The sequence below is a fragment of the Sorex fumeus genome, unplaced genomic scaffold, assembly GCF_029834395.1.
Source record: "Sorex fumeus unplaced genomic scaffold, SorFum_2.1 ptg000129l, whole genome shotgun sequence".
Classification (NCBI taxonomy): Eukaryota; Metazoa; Chordata; class Mammalia; order Eulipotyphla; family Soricidae; genus Sorex; species Sorex fumeus.
Genome location: NW_026606186.1, coordinates 8,874,039 through 8,894,072, shown reverse-complemented (window position 1 = coordinate 8,894,072; position 20,034 = coordinate 8,874,039). Strand labels below are relative to the sequence as shown.

The following is a 20,034-nucleotide window of genomic DNA, read 5'->3' as shown; positions in this document are numbered from 1 at the left end:
GCTGAGGGAGCCGTGGGGAGGGGCGGGGGGGCCTGTGTCCAGCAAGGAGAGGCTCCTGGGGCGCAGCAGGTGGTGCTGTGTGCGCTTCCTGGGCCAGGCTGTGGGGATGAGGCTGCAGTCAGGGGGCTGGGAGGGAGGGAGACGCACCCCAAGGGGAAGATGAGGGGGGCAGCGGGGGCCCCCGGGGAGACAGGCTGGGCGCCTCAGCCAGAGCCCCCCCGCGGCTGTGGGTGGCTGATCTGGGGGCCCTGGATGAGGGGAGGGGAGGCAGGCGGGGGGAGGGAGAGAAGAGGCCGAGGCCATCCCGGGGGGCCGGGTGCAGGCAGAGAGCACCTCGGGGTCCTTGCTCCAGAGGGTCCCACTCTCCTCGGCTCTTCCCCCCTCACAGAGGCCACTGAGGCCCTTCGGCGGCCAGCCTCACCACTGTCGGGGGTCACACTGCGGGCTGCCTGCGGGTGTAGCCCCCACGGACTGAGGCGGGTCCTGATTCTCCCCCGCCCTCAGCTCTGAGGCTCAGCCTGTCCCTCTGGGCCTCTTGTCAGCAGGGAAGGGACAGGGGGAGGGGTGGAAGGACTGGGTTTGGGGGAAGGGGTGCTCCCTTTAGCTGGTGTGACCCTGGCGGCCAGGCAGGGCTGGGGGAGTGACCGCCTCGTCTGACCTGGTCCTATCACCCAGACAAGCTGCTGCCAACAGTCCCTGCCCCGACGCCAACTCCAGGAGTGGGGCCCACTTTGGCGAGGTTGTACAGGGCCCAGCTGTGAGAGGCCGTGTGGCTGGACTGCACTCCACAGAGTTGGGGCTCTTCCTCCTCCTCCTTCTCCCACACTGGACCGGGCTCTGTGGGGGCGGGGGAGGCAGCCTGCTCCCCTCGGGGTAGCTCCAACGCATCAAGGGCTGTTTTCTGACAGGTCCCCTTGGGGGGGTCCCAGGGTGTGTGGAGACATGGAGGGAGTCGGGAAAGGTCTCGAGGGAGGTGGAGCACGGGGTCTCTACTGTCTCCCACCACTTCCAGCCCCCCAGATGCTGCCGTGGAACTCACCTGCCCAGAACCTCATCCTGGTCCTGCTTCCTTCCTCTCTGAAGACCCCTCCTCCCCTCCAGGGCCCAGGGCAGTGTTGGCTGGAAGGGGCTGGCCATATGCTGACCGTCCTCCACCCCTGGTGGAGGGTAACCAAGCAGGGGCTCCCTGTCCCAAGGCCCCCAGACCCCAACTTCAAGGACCATGACGCAGAAAGCAACACACCACCAGCCGAGGCTCGCCTTGGAACCCTTCCTTGGTTACATTTTAGTTCTCGGTCTCATACACAGTAACAGAAAACTGGGCGGTTCAGGGCACGCGGACAGACCCCTGAGCTAAACTGGTTGCTGTACCCATGGGGTCCATGGTGTGCGGGGTGGGGGTAGGCACGGCCAGCACCGCTACCCATGGGGGTCCTCCTGCCCGTTCCCCCACCCCCCACGCCTTCAGGAAACACACACATGATGCTGGTGTGCTTGATCTGCGATTCTCCTGGGCGTCCCGGCTGGCCGGCTGGGCACTCGGCTTCCTTGCAGGTCTGCGCTGCCCGCGGACCCGCTCCACCTTGCGGGGGCAAAGCCTCGGTGTCCTGGGCACCCCCGTGCGGCTGGCTGTCCCCCCACATGCACGCACGCCGGGGGCCCCTCGTAGGCGGGAGGGCGGTCAGGCCAAGCTCCCCTGGCCGAGCCTGGGCGGATGGTGAGTGGCCGGTCGCCCCTCTGTCCACGTGCAGCCGGGCCCCGACGGCAAGGCCCCCTCTCTCCTGCCCTCCGCAAAGGGCCGCTGGGACTCAGGGCACCCCGTGCCTGGAGCTGGTGAGCCTGCGGGCGCTGTGGGGGGCTGCCTCCTCTTGCGGTGGCGGGGCACTGGCGGGCGTGTTCTGGGGCGCGTTGCTGCAGGGGCGCCGGCTGGTCCCGGTGCCGCCGCGGCCGCACGCCAGGCGCTTCTCGTCCAGCAGGGACAGGTGGTACTCACACAGGTCCACCAGGGCCGCCACCTGCTCGTGCAGCGGCAGCATCTTGAACTTCTTCTGCGCCAGGTAGAAGAAGGCCTCAGCGAACGCCTGCAGGCACATCCCTGGGGGGGCGGGGTGAAGACCACCGGGAGGGTGAGTGCAGGCTCCCAGGCCGGGGCTCCCTGCCCCCACCCCGCGCTGCACACTCAGAGCACTCCCCACGCCCCCGCTGCTGGGCCCGCCCTCCCCCACCAGGGGCGCGCAGGCCAGGGGGGCCTCCCTCCTCTGAGCCCGGGGAGACTCAGCAGCGCCCCCTGCCCTGAGGCCTGAGAGTGAAGAAAAGGCACAGAATCCCCCCACTGGAGACCCTCCCCCACCATATATATCTGGATTTATGTTCACAGGCATGGATTTATGTACGTGCGGGCATGTATATATGCACGCATGTCCGTAGTTTTGTGTTTTTTTTTATTTTGCTTTTTGGGTCACACCTGGCGATGCACAGGGGTTGCTCCTGGCTCAGGTACTCAGGGATTACTCCTGGCAGTGCTCGTGCTCGGGGGACCATATGGGATGCTGGGAATCAAACCCGGGTCAGCCGCGTGCAAGGTAAACGCCCTCTCCGCTGTGCTATCCCTCCAGCCCCATGCCTGTAGTTTTGGATTTTGAGTTGAACCCAGCAGTGCTCAGGGCTCACTCCTGGCAGTGCTCAGGGGACCATAGGTGGGTGCTGGGAGCAAACCTGGTTCTGCCACATGCGATGCAAGTGCTTTACCCCCTGTCCCATCTCTCCGGCCCTGTGAAACCCTTTGATGGTTATTATCGACAGGCCTGGAGAGAAACACTGTGTGTGGGGGGGGAGGGCACGGTAAAGGGGAGGATTGCTCAGTCAATGGAGGGGCCCGGCGCCTCCTGGTCACGGACCCACTGGGGTCCGTGTGTGCATGGGTGTGTGTGAGCACATGTGTGCCTGGAGGCGGTGGACACACACACACACACACACACACGGAGTCACTGCTGTGTACTCCTGTGGGCACATCATGTGTAAGTACAGTCAGGTGTGTGCTTCCATGACACACGTGTGCTCTCGGGTACTTGTGTGTGTGTTGGGGGGGTTTAGGGGGTATTGGAAGAGACATGCTCAGTGGAAGAGTCTGGAATATCCCAGACCAGAGCAGCGCTGTGCGGCCCAGAGTGTGGCCGTCCGAGAGTGGCCAGGAGATGCTGCGGAACAGGACAGGGGTGCCCGGCGAGGTAACGGTGCTCGGGCCAGAATGTAAACCAGGCTCCTCATCCATCACTTCGGAACCGTCGTGCTTGGCAAAGTGAGCGGCGACTGTTTACATTCTGGCTCCAGGCTCTTGCTGGGGTCCAGGCGGCCACTCAGAGGCCAGTACTGCCGGTGCTCTCCCAGCCGTACCACCAACTTGTGAAGCTCGGATGCCTCGGGACCCTACCCTTCCTGCGGGCATCCTGGGGCCCCAGCCTTCGGGGCCCCGGGCCACCCTGAGGTGTCAGGATTGGCACCTTTCACTCTGCAAAGATTCCTTTTATCCCCTTAGTTGAAAGCAGACAAGAATCGGAGCTCACAGGCACCGTGGGGGATGGGGGGGGGGGGCGGAGGGGGTGCAAAGACTTTTTTTTTTTGGAGGGGGAAACAGAAAAACAGAAAAGCCAACCCAAACGAGGGTTCAATCATCTGGAAGACGACCAGTGAACTGAGACCTGGCACTTACTGGGCGGCGCTTTCTGCGTGCCCACGTTTCAGGATTTTCTGGAGTAAACACGAGGGCCTTCCTCAAAGACACAGAGGACAGCTGAGACGTGCAGGAAACAGCACAGCATGGCAGCTGCTTTTAATTTTGAGCCCTTTGCCACGACTCGAACTTCAAGCCACGCACTTGGGCTATAAAGGAAAATCACATCTCTGATCCCTCCCTCCCCCCTCCCCTCCCCTCCTTTCCTCTCCCTAGAGCAAAGATAGAGTAGACTGTGGTCACTGGCAGAAGAGGAAGCAGAGGGGATGGTCATGACTGACTGACGCGGAGTCTCACACCCTGGGCTGCGCATGCCCATTGCACTGCCTACAGACAGACAATGCAGAGGCGCCCAGAGAGGGGAAGTGGGTCTTGGGTGCCAACTAGCCGGCCAGTCTGGGATTCCCCGGGCCCCAGCACCGCTGCATCCATATGCGTGTCCCAGACACCCTCCAGGAAGCCTTGGGGAGGGGGGTGGAGGTGGCTAGACTGCAGCTTCTCAAATGGGCAGTCACACCCGGCACTGAGTGGGAGGTGGTGGTCAGCGGTCCACAGCAGAAGGTTCCTGGACACGCAAGGACCAAGAGTGAACTCGGAGACCACCCAGCCAGGCATCCCAGCCCCAACTCAGGTCCTCCCAGCAGCAGTGAGGGGTGGGGAAGGGGTCGTTGGGGGAAGGCTTGGAAGCCCCCAGGGTTCCCACAGGGAGGAGCAGGGGGTCGGGAGGGGTACTGTGGCCTTGAGGCACAGACCCGGGAGAGGCCTGGCCAGGGAAGGAGCTGAGGGGAGGGGCAGCCAGGGGGATGCGTGGCTCTACGGCCTCTCCAGGCAGCTTCCCCAGGGTGGGCATCTCTGTCTCTCTGTCTCGGTCTCTCTCCATCCCTATCTCTGTCTCTCTCTGTCCTTGTTTGTTTCTGCCTGACTCTGTTTGTCTCTCTCTGTCCCTGTCTCTCTATCTCTCTCTGTCCCTGTCTCTGTCTCTGTCATTCTGTCTCTCTCTGTCCTTGTCTGTCTCTGTCTGACTGTTTGTCTCTCTCTGTCCTTGTCTCTCTGTCTCTGTCTCTCTCTGTCCTTGTCTCTCTGTCTCTGTCTCTCTCTGTCTCTCTCTCTGTCCTTGTCTCTCTGTCTCTGTCTCTCTCTGTCTCTCTCTCTCTGTCTCTCTCTGTCCCTGTCTCTTTCTCTCTGTCTCTCTGTCTCTGTCTGTCTCTGTCCCCGTCTCTCTGTCTTTGTCTCTCTCTGTTCTTGTCTCTGTCTCTCTGTCCCTGTCTCTCTCTGTCCTTGTTTCTGTCTCTTTGTCTCTCTCTGTCTCTGTCTCTGTCTCTCTGTCTTTGTCTGAGGGGAAGCCCCAGCACAGCTCTCCCCGGCAGAGTGGGGCAGGGTCCTGCCACAGACCCCTCGTCTCCTGCCTGTGTTTGCAGAAGCAGAGTTGGGGGGGAGAGACAAAGCAAGGCCCCAGGTCACACAGGCCAGGCAGGACCCCCAGGTCTCCTGACCTCTAACAGGGCTGCCTGGGGGCAGGCGAGACAGATGGCACCATCCTTGCCACCACTCCTGAATGAGCACTGCCACCCGGCCCCTCTCCTTCCAGAGAGAGCTGCTGGGGGATGGGGGGTAACAGACCCGGGGGCCACGCATGTCACCTGACCCCATCGCCCACCGTTCACCCCTCTCATGTGGGCTCGTGGAATTCCACCATCTTCCTGCGGGGACTGTTTGGCGAGAGAAAACCCTCCCCAGGAGAGCACAGGCGTGGGCGTGGCCAAACCTGCAGACCCCTGAGTGTGCCGGGCATGTGTAAGGCCCTGCTTTGAGCCTGGCACCTGCCACAAAGAATTCCACAAATGGTCACCGAGGCCTGGGCAGAAGCAGCCCCCGAAGGCTGGTCTGTGCAGGCAGAAACAGCCCATAGGCCCCCACCCCCGCTCCCACCAGCAGGAAGCTCAGGATCCCGGTGGCTGCTACCTTTGTCCTGAGCTCCCAGCGTGAGCCCCTGACCACTCCGCCCAGGAGGACAGGGCGGCTGGAGAAAGTCACTAGGAAGTGACCTCTGCCCAGTCGTCACCGCTTCCAGGTGAGTATGTGCCCAGACGCTGGGGTGCAGCCCTCGAATGACCCTGACTCATCCCACCAAACAGCAGGGCAGGGCGAGGCTGCCCTCTGCTCCCTGCCTCTCACCAGAAGGGAAAGCGCTGCCGTGTCCCTCTCTGGTGTCCCCAAGTGCTGAGGGATGGATCCAGGAGTATGTTGGCGCATGCACACGGCACCCGCCAAGCCGCAGAGACCCTCCGCCACTCCCCTGGCTCTTGGAGCCCTGCCTGCCCGGCAGGCTGCACAGTTACAAGGCTCCCCCACAACAGCCTCCCCCCCACCGTCCCCCTGTGGACTCAGCAACACTGAAACCCGTGAGCTCTCTGAGTCTCAAACCCAGGACCCTCTCGTGCAGGAAACGGCCCTCAGCCTCCAGCACTTGGGCATTATCCTACAGCTAACAGAGCACGTTCGCGTACATGCATGATGTCATTAAATCCAAATCGCTGTGGACGGCCAGGGATATTACCCGCTAGGAAATGTGGGAAGGTGCCCTCCCTCTCCTGCACCCCCCGGGGTTGGGCGACCCCAGGCCTGAGCTTCCTGGCTGGTGGTTCTGCTGCCGTGGATGGCGAGCCAGCCAGGACAGCGCCTGCCCAGTTCCCTCTCTCCTCCTGACCTCTGAACCTCCTTCTGGTCACTGCCCACAGCAGCTGTTTCTGTGTCCGCTGAGATTCTGCCCGTGAGTAACAAGCTTCCTGTCTGGAGCCGCGGGTAGGAAAGGAAGCCGAGCTGGGGCTGGAATCCGCTGGGTGGTGGGACGTTCCCCACGAGTGCGGTAAGCTGGGGCCTTGCCAGCACCGGGTTGTCCCTCTCGGTGACCTGGTCCTCCAATCTTGGGGGCTCGCACTGCCTGGCTCCTAGGCTGCTGTGGCTGGCTTTCCAAATTCCTCCCCCTACCCACTCTTCTGCCCTGGCCCTGGGGTGGGCGTCTCAAAGGACCCCAGGATGGGGCTGAAGCCTGAGGTTTCCCCTGGGGCTGGGGGCGGGTGGGAGGGAAGAGGCGGGCTGCTGGGCTGTGCTGCAGACCACCGGCCACTCCTTAGCCAGGTCGTCTCAGCCCCTGGGGACTCCGTGTGTCCCTGGCGGGATGCGGGTGGTGACACCCGTCCAGGGCGAGCGGCCCCTTCTGATGGGTGCTGATGGCGGCCCCAGACTCTCGGCTCACGGACCCCCAGACCCCAGCTCTGACGCCTGCATCCACTTCCTCTTCTTCCCGGAAGCAACGTCACACCGAGTTACATCATACGCTCGGATCCCTTGGCTGCCCCCTGGTGGGCCCACCCCTGACTGAGGAACCTGGATCCTCCCCCCAGGCACGAGAGACCCCACCACACACACACACACACACACACACACACACGCACACGCACACGCACACGCGTGCACACACACAGAGTTTGTTTGGGGGTTAAACATGTTGATGTCCTGAGAATACAGAAGGATGATCAGGTAAGGATGCGGAGGGGAGGGGGTGTATCTACCCCTGTGCATTGTGGGGCTCTGAGCTGGTCCCCCACACCCCATCCAGGCTTCACTGATGACAGGGCCCGGTTCCGATTCTCCAGAAGCTTCAGCAAGAAAAGGCTGTTGCTGGGCTGTAGCCCAAGTCACAAGCCACCCAGTCGGAGGCTGCTCTGTCCCCAGGCCCGGTTCCCTGCATCTCATACCCACGGACCCCATGGCTGCGGAACTGTCAGGGGGACCCTCACATCGTCTGCGGCGAGAGAGAGAGAGAGACGAGGGCTGGGCTCAGGGCTGGGCCGCGAGCCCAAGTTCGTGCTGTAGGACGGAGGAGGTGCCCGATGACCACTGCTCACTGCCTAGTGGACAGAAACAGGAAATCAAAGAGCCCCGCTCCGACCCCGCGGGGGGACAGGGGTGCCGGCCATTGTGCTTGAGCATTCCTGGGACAAAGGCTCCCTCTCGCCTTTGTCCTTGGCGCCCTGGAAACCGTTATCCATGCCAGGAATGAAGCAGGATGAAGCCTTGTGGAAGACTCACCCTATCCACCAAGAGAAGCCAGCCTCTGCCAGCACCCCCTCACAGAGCCTGCACGGGCCTTGGGGCCCATGGAGGGGATCTGCCTCACTCCTCCCACTGCGGCCTGGAGGGCTCGGACCCAAGCTCTGACCAGGGGGACCATCTGTCCAGGTCAAGGGGGTCGCCACATCCAGCCCTGTCCAGATGTTTCTCCTGAGACCCATGTCCCCCTCCTCCCTCCACCCCAGCCACCTGCTCGCTCCCCAGCGAGGGGGCCAAGACCCCAGCTCAGAAAAGACTTCCGAAGCCACAGTCCTGAGAGAGGCCAGAGCCCGGGCCTCCAGCTCTGAGTCTCGGGGGCCGCCTCCCTGGAGATCCAGAGCCTCTGGGAATGGAGCTAACCGTGCTCAGCCAGCACCCCTCGCCCACCGTCACCCTGAGATCCTCAGGTGTGCCCTGTCCTCTGCTTCTGAGGGTGCAGGGGTGAGGTCTCCCCTGCCTCCACTCCCCGAGGGCCCCACAGAGCATCTCCTTTCCACACGCGCCTTCCGGACACTCAGCCCCGCACACCTCCTGGGGGCATCCCTGAGCCCGGAGGCAGGGGTGGGTGTGGGGTGGGGAACACGGAGACCCCAGGCCTTCATCGGTGAGGAGGAGAAAGTGGGGAGCAGGGAGGGGGTGGGGCCCCAGGAGCGGCTGGAATCAGGGCCTGCAAAGAGAGAAGCGGGTGCCTAGGGAGGGCCTGGGCCGCACAGACAGGATGACCCCTCCCCGCCCCCACAGCCTAAGCTTCCCTGGAGGGCACTGGGCTCGTCCTGGGCTGTGCGGAGGTGCCCGCTCTTCACTGTGGCTCTTTTCCCGTCAGAGATGGGGGGAATCATCAGGCGGGGTGACTCCCTGCAAAAGGCAGCCTTGCCCTGCCCCCCAGCTTTGCACGTGGGGATGATGGAAGAGGAGTCGGGGGACTGTGTGGGGGTGCCCAGAGCTCAAGGAGAACCCCTGGGCACCCCCCAGAGCTCCCAGACCTGCCGCTGTCACAGGCAGAGGGGCTGGGGTGGGGTGGGGTGGGGTGTCAAAAAAAAGACTGAGCAGCGGCTCCAACTTGACTCACATTAACAATGTCACTTTGGAGCGCAAATGAGAGAGAAGAGAAATGCTCCTTTATGTGCGAGTTTATTTTTGTCACTTTGTCACAGAGAAATTGCAGCCCTGGGGGCACTGGAGCCCGCACAGAATTACCCAAAACATTAACATGCAAATTGCCTTCTTTAGAGAAGGTAATTTTATTAGCGCCCCAAAAATGTTTCTCTCACCCGCTTTCCCTGGCTGGGTCCTGCTAGGGGCATGGCGGGGTGGGGGTGGGGCGCCCGCGGCGGCCAGCGGCCCTAGACGCTTGCTGGGGACCCCGCCACCCTCTCTGCTTGGGACTGCACTGTCACGGTGGGCCACTGTGCGAGGGCTGGGGACCAGTTCCAGTTCGCGCCAGGTCACATAGCACCGAAGGGCAGAGGAGGGAGATGGGACGTCCAGCATTTTGGTCCCAAACCCAGTGAGCACCAGGCCCTGGGAGACGGGTCAAAGAGCATTTGTGAGCCCCCGGAAGTGGATCAGAACTCAGAAGACTGAGGCTGACAGGGCAGCCTGGAGGCCGCGCCAGGGTGCAAGGAGGGTCTCGCGAGGGAGCCTGTGAGAGGCAGGGCAGGACACGAAAGGGGGCCGGGATGCAGATCAGGGGGAGGCGGCAGGGTCTGGGCCTCTGCAACATGGAGCCCCAGCCCCTCGCTCCACCCTAGATGCTGGAGCGGGGGTTTCCCCAGCGCGGGAGAAGGTCGCGTGAGGGCTGCACTTACATAAGGCCTCCCCCCCACAAGACGCTCCACCAGAGTGTGGGAGAGACGCCCACCCGCTGCTGGGGAGAAAGCGCCCCAGTCACGGCAGGTCTCAAGGGGATTCAGGTGTGCTGCCTGCCTGCCCCTCGGGGCCACCCGGCTGGGGACGCGCCCCAACGTCCTGAGGGGGTTATCAGCACTCGCCCACATCCTGAGGGGGTCTTGGTAGACACCCTGGCTGAGGAGACGCCCCCCCACCGTGTCCTGATGTGGCCTCAGTGGGCACCCCAACTGAGGAGACTCCTTACGTCCTGACGTGGCCTCAGTGGGCGCTCTGAGCAGACTCCCCCATGTCCTGATGTGGCCTCGATGGACACCCCACCCGAGGAGACTCCCCCGTGTCCTGGAGTGACCTCAGTGGACACCCTGACTGAGCAGACTCCCTGTGTATCCTGAGGTGGGTACCCTCTCTCTGTGTCTGAGGTCTCGGTGGACCCCCCCATTTGTGGACAGTCCACCAGATCCTGACAGGGCCTCAGAGGACAACACAGGCGCGAAGGCTCCCACAGACCCCCGGGAGCTGACCTGTGGCCCTGGAAAGCGGGAAATGTGACCCTGTCAGGTGTACCCAGAGCCCCCCTGGACGAGCACCCTCTAGGCCAGGGGCCCCGACTTGGTCAGAGAGTTCATCTGTTGGGAGGGGCTTGTCTTCCCACACCACAGGCTGTCCAGCAGCATCGCTGGCCAGTAGAGACGTCCTTGTTCCCCTAGCTGTGACACCCCCAAACGTCTCCAGACATGCCCAGTGCTCCTGACGGGGTGGGGCTGAGCGTCAGGCGTCACAGGCGCATGTGGGCCTATAGCTGACCATGCCCGGCCACATGAAGGCTCTCGACTCTGCCCCCTGAGAAGCCGGGAGCCCCGCTGTGCTCTTGTCCTCCCCCATCTCCCCTGGACCAGCGTATAGAGCAGCGTGCGGGTTTCATCACCTATTCCTGGACACACGCACTCAAAAAGAAAGTGTCTTCACCTGCTCCCGGGACCCTCTGGGGGCTGGGGGGGGGATTGATAGAGAATGGGCAATTGTTATAACAGGAAGCGGGAGGCAGCAGGGGCAGCTGCTGGCCCTGACCGCTGAGTCGACCTGGCCTCACACTGACACTGACCGGGGGTAGAGCAGACGGCGCCAAAGGTCATTTCCTCGACTAGAGGCGGAGACTGTCCCTCTGATGTCACGTGTGCTGATGCCCAGGTTTCCCGGGGAATTCCATGGGCGGCGGCGGGGGGGGGGGGGGGGGTCTCTGAAAGGGCCTCCAGGGGAAGCACCTTTGTGCCTTGGTGTTTGTCCAGTGTCTCCAGGCTGAAGATGAAGATTTAGCTCAGGGACCCAGGCTCATCGCGGAACCTCTCACCCTTCGCTCTCTGTTCTTGGGGAGCTTTCTTCACAGGGGTGGGGGGGACACAGGGCCCCCACTCTGGGCCCCCCCAGGATATGCTGGTGGATGGGGGTACAGCATGAGACGAGGGGCTTAGCGGCAGGGCCGTGGAGGGCACAGGAAGGAAATGAGGCCAGGAGGGGCCGCAGCTGGGAACAGGTCGAGAAGTGGGTCTAGAGCAGAAACAGAGGCCCCAGGGTTGGCGTGAGGGTTGGGAGATGCAGGGAGAGGATGAGGATGTCTGACTTGGGGGGGGGGGGGGCGCGGGGAGAGTCTGTCTGGCCTGAGACAGGTGAGACCTGGGGAAAGGACGTGGGGGGGGCAGAGGCTGTCTGGCCTGAGGGAGATGAGTTGGGGTGCGGGGGAGACGCTGTCTGGCCTGACGGAGGTGAGACCCCAGGAGAGGCTGTCTGGCCTCTCTTAACGGGACAACAGCTTAGGTGCCTCCTCTTGTGTCTGCTCGGGACTAAGAAAGATGAGCACAGTCAGGGTGGAGGATTTTCCCTCCAACAGGGCAATGGGCACCAAGAAACAGACGCGTGACTGTGGAGAATTGGAGATTTTCCGAGGTCCCTTGTCGGGAGCAGCGGCTCTTGGTACCAGTAACGGGCAGGAAGGGCTTTAGCTTGTGCTTGTTCTCGGGCCACACCCCGAGGGGCTCAGGGAGTACTCCTGGGCTCTGTGCTCAGGGATTACTCCTGGTGATGCTCAGGGCACCATGTGGGATGCTGGGGGTTGAACCAGATGCCATACCTCCTGTACTATGTCACTCCAGCCCCAGGAAAGTTTTCTTAAAGGTCACGGCAGGGAGGCTGAGTATCCATTAGATTTTAATAAAAGTTCCGGGCTGGAGAGAATAGTGGGGGATAAGGTACTTGTTTCGCATCCCACAGACCCCAGTTGGAGTCTTGAGCACTGCAAATGCTCCCTGAGCACCACTAGGGATCACTCCTGAGCATAAAGGCAGGACTGTATGGCCCCAAACCCTTAATCGCCACCCTAAGTTAAAACTCCCCAGTCCCCCCAAAAAACAATCAAACAAAAAAAACTCCCCAGCCCAGAGATTGGAGAGATAGTGCAGTAGGTAAGGAGCTTGCCTTGCCTCAGCCTAAGTCTGAGCCCCAGCACCCCATGTGGTCCTCTGAGCACTTCCAGGAGTGATCCCTGAGCGCAGAGCCAGGAGCAAGCCCTGCGTGTCATCTGCTGTTGCTCTCAAACAAAACGAATGAAATAAATAAAAACTCCCCCACCCGGGCTTACAGAGTCGTTCACACTTTTGTGTGTTCTCAAGGTGATGATGAGAGAAACTCTCATAATGCAGCAGTCTGGGATGAGGAGGAAGGTGACAAGACAGAAACCGAGCCCAGGGTTGTCTCCTCACAAGAGGCTGGTCTGACTCGGGGGCTGAGAAACACGACAGCTCCAGCCACGTTAGTCTGCCTGCTGCACCAACGAGGCGATCTGGGGGAGGCAGGGAGGAAACTTCTGGAAGTAGCACTTCCAAAAAGTCCCCGCCCCGCCCTGGGACTCCAGCCCCAAGAAAGTGGAGATTTCCCTCTCGGGTTCCAGAACACGGTCTCTGCCAGCAGCTTAGCGCCACGGCAGCGGCGCCCCAAGACGACACATGGGATTGTCACCAGGAGAGTGGCAGGATGAGGGCTCTGTTACAGAATTCTCAGGGAAACTCTGAGACAGCCAGAAGTGAAAAGAGAGAGAGAAAACGAAGTGCCTTGGGTGCCAACGGCTACAGCGGATCTTAAACAGTGCTCAGCTCCCCTCCAGACCCACACGGACCTCTGTACTGCAGCTCTGCCATCTCAGTCCGCAGAGACACACAATCTGGCAGGGCTGGCTTTCAGGAAAAGATCAGGAGGCCTGGGGGCCAGAGAGATAGCACAGTGGGCAGGGCACGTGCTTCTGTGCGGCAGATCTGAGTCCAATCCCAGGCACCCCACACGGTCCCCTGAGCCCACCAGGGATAGTCCCTGAGTACAGAGCTAGGAGGAAGCACAGCTGGGGGGTGGTTCCAAAACAAACAAAACAAAACAAAAAGGCCGATGGCAAGGCAAGGGGCATGATTTCATGGTCCTAACAAGACGAAGGAAGCAGTCCCAGAGTCAGCTATGACAGAGATTCTGGATGGGGAAGGCACCATCACGATGATTCACCCGGGGAAGGGTAGGGACAGGCAGGATTCAGGAGCAGATGGTGGCTATGTGGAGAGAGATGGGAAACTCCCAAGAGGAATCATGAGGAAATGCTAGAAATAAAAGCACTCATGACTTGGGGTCCCAGACAAGAAACCTGTCCCCCCCAACCCCCCACGGACTCACGGTGCACTGGACGCAGCCGGGAAGAGCGTGAGAGAGGCCATGGTTATATCGGCAGAAATGTGGAAACCAAAGTGCACAGAGAAAAAAAAATAATAGAAATGGGAAAGGCGAACGTTGGGGATGGTGGCGGAATGTCCCTGCATGTTACATTCACAGAACGGAACAGCAGAAGGAGCCTCAAGAAAGGAAAAGAGATACTTGAAGTAATCATGGGGAGAATTTTCTGAAACTCGAGAGAGAGAGACCCCTGTCCCTCCCCCAAACCATGGATGGCAAGAAGTGCGATGAACGCCAAACAGGAGAAACACATCCCCATTAATACTCTGGCATATTACAGTCCAACTATAGGAAACCAAAGACAAAGGCTACGGGGGTCCAGAGACAAAGATAAAATGATTATTAATAGGAGACAGAGTGGGGAAACGACCTGTGAAGAATGAGGGATAGCATAACATCAGCCAGCCCTCCCATCAGCAACAATGGAAGCGAGAGAACGGAGCGAAATGCTGAAAGGAAGAGGAAAAGAACCTCGCCAACCTAGAATCCAGTATCCAAAAAAATTAGCCTTTAAAAGGGAAGGGCAAATATTTTCTCTGACAAACAGAAAACAAACTGAGACCTTAACCAGATTTGCCTTGGAAACAAATGTCAAATGCTTCTTCAGGGAGAAAGGAAGTGAGGTAGGTAGGAAATTCAGATCTCCGTGAAGGAAGGAGTAAGTGAAAATCAGGTAGAATATGCAGATTTCCTTTTTACCCAGAGACTGAGAGCAGCAATCAGGTCCGGATGATCCCAGGAAGAAGTAAAAGGCACAAGAGTGATGCGAGGAAGGAATTGGGACCATTCTGGTGTAAGAAATCTGCCCTCACCATAAACTGGAATGATGTTATTTGGAAACAGACTTAAGTGTTGTAGGCGTCGTTGGTGAACTGCCCCTTTTTCTCCTGCCACTGGAGTTCACAGTGCTCTTGTGAGCATCCCTAATCCCGAGTTTATCTTTAACCTTTCCTTTGTGTTTTACACCTCACTGTCACAGTTCCCCAGGTTAATCGTGGTTACTAATAAACCCAAAGCGTTCTGGTAATTCTGGATTTTGTATCTGCAATTACCAGAATTACCTGCTTTTCTATTTCCCCTCTAGCCTTTTCATGTTTTACTATAGAGCAATGTTCTTTGCTTAAACACAGAAAGACCTTAATGCCATGCTTCTAATATCTGGGAGTTGATTGACTCTGAAATATATCTACTCCTGGGCATAATTACTTGGTCATAATTACTTGACTCAGGCTTCGGTTGTTGTAGTTCCTAACACCCGAAAAGGGAGGCTTCACCATGGGACAGGAATGGACCCGGGACGAGTGGCAAAGCTACCCTGGCATGGAAATGGGACAGTCTAGAAAGCATAGATGCATGGTCTTGATGCAAGCTATTAGGACCCCCATGGGGAAGGACAAGCTGAACTGGCCTGAGGACTTAGTCTGGGATTTACAGTAAAAGCCTTGTTTGCTCTCAGAGCCCAGAGAACTAAGTTTTGGGATCTTTATCTCTTACTGTGTTTATCCAAACGACTGCAAGTATTGGTAAGAGGTAGAATTAATTGTTTGACTAACTATTTGACTTAATTGTTTGATGTATATGGCTAGAAGGAAAGAGAGAAGCAATATAGATATCCCTGGGAGACAGAGCGTCTCCTTGAGTTTATTTCCCCTGGGAATTGCCTCTGCTGGAATGTTTAACCTCTGTAAATCGCACGGCCGTGCAGTCCTACACCTCTGACCCCTTCAGATGTCCTATAAGTATGCTAGTAGCTCGGCATTAAACGGGCCATTTTCACCATCAGCTCTGGTCCCCATCTCTGTTTCTCTGCTGGGGCCTGGGGAGGACGGGAGGCAGCTCTCCGCCACTGAATTCACACGTGTTGCGCAGCACACGCACACTGCCATGTGAACTCACACGGCACTACATTTTTCTTTTTGCAAGGAAGCTTGCCTGCTATTAAAAGAATAAAAACAGAATCATCTATATGGCTCAAAATCTGAGAAAACAGAAAAGATGTGAAGGCATAAAGGAAGCAAAGAACCAATGCCAATGGGTAGCGAATAGTCCAAATATGATGGGCATTAACGAAGCTACATTAAAGAAAACCACAGTAAATGTAAATTTGGACTCTACAAAAACAGGATGAAACACTACTTGGGTCACCCAAAGAGGAATCGAGAAAGCTATGCTTGGAGTATCACGTTTCACTCAAGTGAGAGAAGGAATCTGGAGTTCCGACCTCCATCAATGACTGAGAATCAGGGACGCTATCTCGTTTGCCAAGGCGTTGAAAATCAGATGGGCTGGACGCGTAATGCGATTTAAAGAAGACTGCTGAACTAGAGCCGTTACCGACTGGATTTCACGGGACATCAAAAGAATGTGTGGCCGCCCACCTACGAGATGGTCAGACTTCTTCGTCAAGACCCTGAACAAACGGTTTGAAGCTCTTCGTGTTCCCAGAGAGAGCAGACGCCATTGGGCTACACTAGCAGGCGACAGGGACGAATGGAGACATTACTGGCACCCGCTCAAGCAAATTGATGAGTAACAGGATGTCAAGTGACTAAATTCGAGCGGTTTCAGGGCCGGAGCAATAGTACAGTGGGTAGGGCACTGGCCTTACACACAGCTGACCGGCTTGAACCCCCAAGCTCACCAGGAGCACAGAGCACAGAGCCAAAACCCCTCACTGTTCAGTGAGGGGTTTGGCCCCAAAGCCAAAAATAAAGAAACAAATATGTCTGATTAGGAGTCAGAGATTGTTAGAGTGGATTAAAATAAACCCACTAAAGGGTGTCTATAAGAAATTAACTTTAAACATAAATAAATAGAGAGCAAAGGGATGATGAACTATTTCTCATTCTAATAACAGCCAGAAGAAAATAGCTATGTTAATATTAGACAAAACAAACTTCAGGTCAAGAAAAATGATCAGGGATATTCTTTAAGAAGACTTAACATTTTTTCCCCTCAAATGCCTAACCTGGGGCTGGAGCAATTAGCGCATTGGGTACAGCATTTGTCTTGCATGTGGTTGACTAGGGTTCGATCCCAGCACTCCATAGGGGTCTCTGAGTCCCACTAAGAGTTATCCCTGAGCACAGAACCAGGAGTAAGCCCTGAGCACCACTGGGTGTTGCCCCCAAACAAAACAAAACAAAACAAAAAGACTATCTGTTTTTATTTTCTTTTCATTAATTAATCGAGTATTGAGGTATAACTGACATTCCTATTATTTTTTATTGGAGCGCATAACATAAACATTTTACCACCATAATCATGAATCTGTCATCTGAATATAATTATGTTTTTTTCTCTCAGGATTAGAACTAAGATCTAGTCTCTTAGAAACAATAATCCTTTACATGTATGTAGCTGATAACAGAGTGTCAGAATACATAAAATAAAACTGATAGAACTGCAAGGAAAAATGGACAAATCCATTATTATTGCCGGATTTTTCAATAGCCCTGTATCAGCAACCAACAGATCCACTGGGCAGAAAATTGATAAGGGTGGAGTTGGCCACTCAGCGGCACCAGTCAACCGTGTTTAATTGACATGAACGAACTGCATCATCCAATGAGAGCAGAACACACATTCTTCTCAGGTCGCACAAAATATTCACCTAAAAAAAGACTATATTCTGGGCCATAAAACATGCCACAACAAACTCCAAATGATAGAAATCCTACAGGGATTTCTCTCTGACCACAGTGAATCAAGGAGATCAGTAACAGGAAGTTGGATGGAAAGTCCCTCAGATGTGGAGTTTTAAATAGTTCACGTCTACGCAACACATGGGTCGAAAGGTGAGTCTCAGGTGAAATCTGCAAACTATTTTGAGCTAAAGAAATCACTGAACTCCACGGGACACCGTGAAAGCAGAGGTTAGAGGTGTCATTTACAGGGCTAAAGGCAGGCATTAGACTTGACAAAAGATCTAAAATCAATCATCTGTGCTTCTGCCTTAGGAGGCCTGAAAAAAAGAAAAGGTGGTTACATCTCAAATAAGCAGTAGGGGAAAAAAATCAGAATATAAATCTATGGCATGAGCAGCAGAAAACCATGATAGTACAGGATGGATTTAAGGCACCTGCCTTGCACGTGGCTGACCCAGGTTTGATCCCCAGCATACCGTCCCCTGAGCACCACTAGTAGTGTCCCCTGAGCCCAGAGCCAGGAGTCAGCCCTAAGGAATGCCAGATGAGACCCAAAACAAAACAAGCAGGCAATCAATAGAGGAAAAACCAATGATTGGTTCTATGAAAAAAATCAATGAAAGTCATAAACTTCCTGTCAAGAAAAAAGAGAGAAGACTAGTAGACTGTCATTGGAAATTAAAAATGACTAATATCAAGTAGGGGCCATCACTGCCGATCCCGTGGAGATGAGAAGAATAATAAAGAAATAGTATGAAGACCTATTTCCACAGCTTTGACGGATGAAATTAATTTATTCCTTAAAAGATACCATTCACCACATTTATACAAGGAAAAACAGTTGAACAGGTCTACATCTATTGAGGAAATTCTGGTAAATAACTAAGGCAGTAGGTCCTGGTGACATCAAGTAAATTCCACCAAATCTTTAAAAATTACGTGGCACCAACTATCTACAACCTCTTCCAGGCTACAGAAGCTGAGAGGGTGATTCTCAACTCATCCCATAAAGCCAACATGAGGGTAACACCAAAACCAGATAATGGAACTGCGGAAAAGGAACACCACAGACCAGCAATCTCTAGGGAACATAGATGCAAAAATTCCCAACAGAATACCAGCAAATTCAATCCAACAGCGTATTAAGAGAATTACAGACCATGACCAATGAGATTTATTCCAGCTACGCAAGGCTGCTTCAACATTCAAAAATCAACTAATGTAATCTACCACATCAGCAGGCTAGAGGGGGGAGGGATATAATATGGTGGTATCTATAGCTATAGATTAAGGGTCTTATTAAAAACCCATTGCCATAAGCCAGGAATCGAAGGAGACTTTCTCCACCTCATAAAGAGGATCTACTACAGGGGCCAGAGCGATAACACAGCAGGTAGGGTGTTTGCCTTGCATGCGGCCAACCCAGGTTTGACCCCAGTATCCCATATGGTCCCCCAAGCACTGCCAAGAGTAATTCCTGAGTGATGAGCCAGGTGTAACCCCTGAGCATCGCCGGGTGTGACCCAAAAAGCAAAAAAAAAAAAAAAGAAAGAAAAAGAGTATCTGCTAAAGAATCCGCTGTTGGTTCCATTCCTAGAACTGGAAAGTCAGACACCATCTCCTGGGGTCAGGAGGGTGCCCTTCTCACCCTTCTTGTTCAGGCTTATTACATTGGACTAGCTTGGTCTTAGCTCATACAGTAAGACAAGGGAAAAAATAGATAAACAGCTTGGGAAGAAAGAAGTAAAATGGGTTTTCTTCTCAAATTATTTTCTGTACAGGAAAATTCCAACAAATGGTCAAAAAACCTCCTGGAACTAACAAGTTCACTAAACACACACACGAAGTTACAGGACACAAGGGGCAAGGTTATACAAAACGCCTTCCTCTCTCTACCAGCAAGGAACAATTAGAATACGAAATTTAGCAACAAAACACTCACTTACATCAGCACCAAAATCAAATAGTTCGGTTTGAATCTAACTGCATATGCGCAAGATTTATATGAGGAAAACTGCAAAATCCAGATGAAATAAATAAAAGATGATCTAAACAAATGGAGAGATATTTCATGTTCACTGACAGGAAAACTCAATATTGCTGTCAGTTCTTCCTGCCTGTATCTCCTGACTCAGCACACTTCACTCAGAAGGCCCGACTCACAGGTGGACAGTGACCAGCCGATTCTAAAATTTATGTGGCAAAGCAAAAAACCGGACAAGTCCACACAATTGTGAGGAAGAGCAAAGTCAAAGGGCTGAGTCTCCCAGCACCCAAACTTAGCAGAGATCTATAATAATCACAGCAATGCAGGAGAAGGGAACAGACAGACAAATAGATCAATGGAACACGATAGAGTCCAGAAATAGACTCACAGAAACATAATCAACTGCCCTTTGTCTAAGGAGCAAAGGAGATTTAGTGAGAAGAGCAACATCTTTTCAATAAATGGTGCCAGAATAATTAGGCATCCGAATGTAAAAGAAAAAAAAAGAGTAAGAGGAAAGAAAGAGAAAAATTATTTTTTCCTAAACCTAAAGTCTAGACACAGTTTTTTACTATATCTTTTATAAAAATTAGTTTCAAATGTGAAATTTCTAGAAGACAGTAGGGCAAAATTTAGATGACTTTAGATTTGGCTATGGATTTTATTTTTTTAGCTATAACCTCAAAAGACCCATGTTTATCATAAAAATGATAACCAAGACCTTATTAAAAGTGTCTGCTCTTTTTTGGTTTTTGGCCATACCCAGCTACTCAGCTCTGAATTCAGGAGTCGCTCTTGGCGGGGCTCGGGGACCGTATGTGGCTCTGAGCTCACCACATGCGAGGCAAACACCCTACCAGCTGGACTCGCTCTTGGGCCCAAAAGTGTCTGCTCTTATGAAAAACCATCTTCAGAGAATGAAAGGATAAGCCATGTAATCGGAG

The 20,034-nt window shown here is 55.3% G+C and overlaps 1 protein-coding gene across 1 annotated transcript in view; it reads right to left on the bottom strand.

The window, feature by feature from the left end:
- Positions 1-1,808: 1,808 nt before the first annotated feature.
- The window catches only part of TTLL11 (tubulin tyrosine ligase like 11), a 203,158-nt gene continuing 184,932 nt past the window's right edge, over positions 1,809-20,034 (bottom strand). Inside the window, exon 10 of the mRNA XM_056138582.1 lies at positions 1,809-2,095. Within this exon, the coding sequence (XP_055994557.1) occupies positions 1,809-2,095 (287 nt within the window). The remainder of the gene's footprint in view (positions 2,096-20,034) is intronic.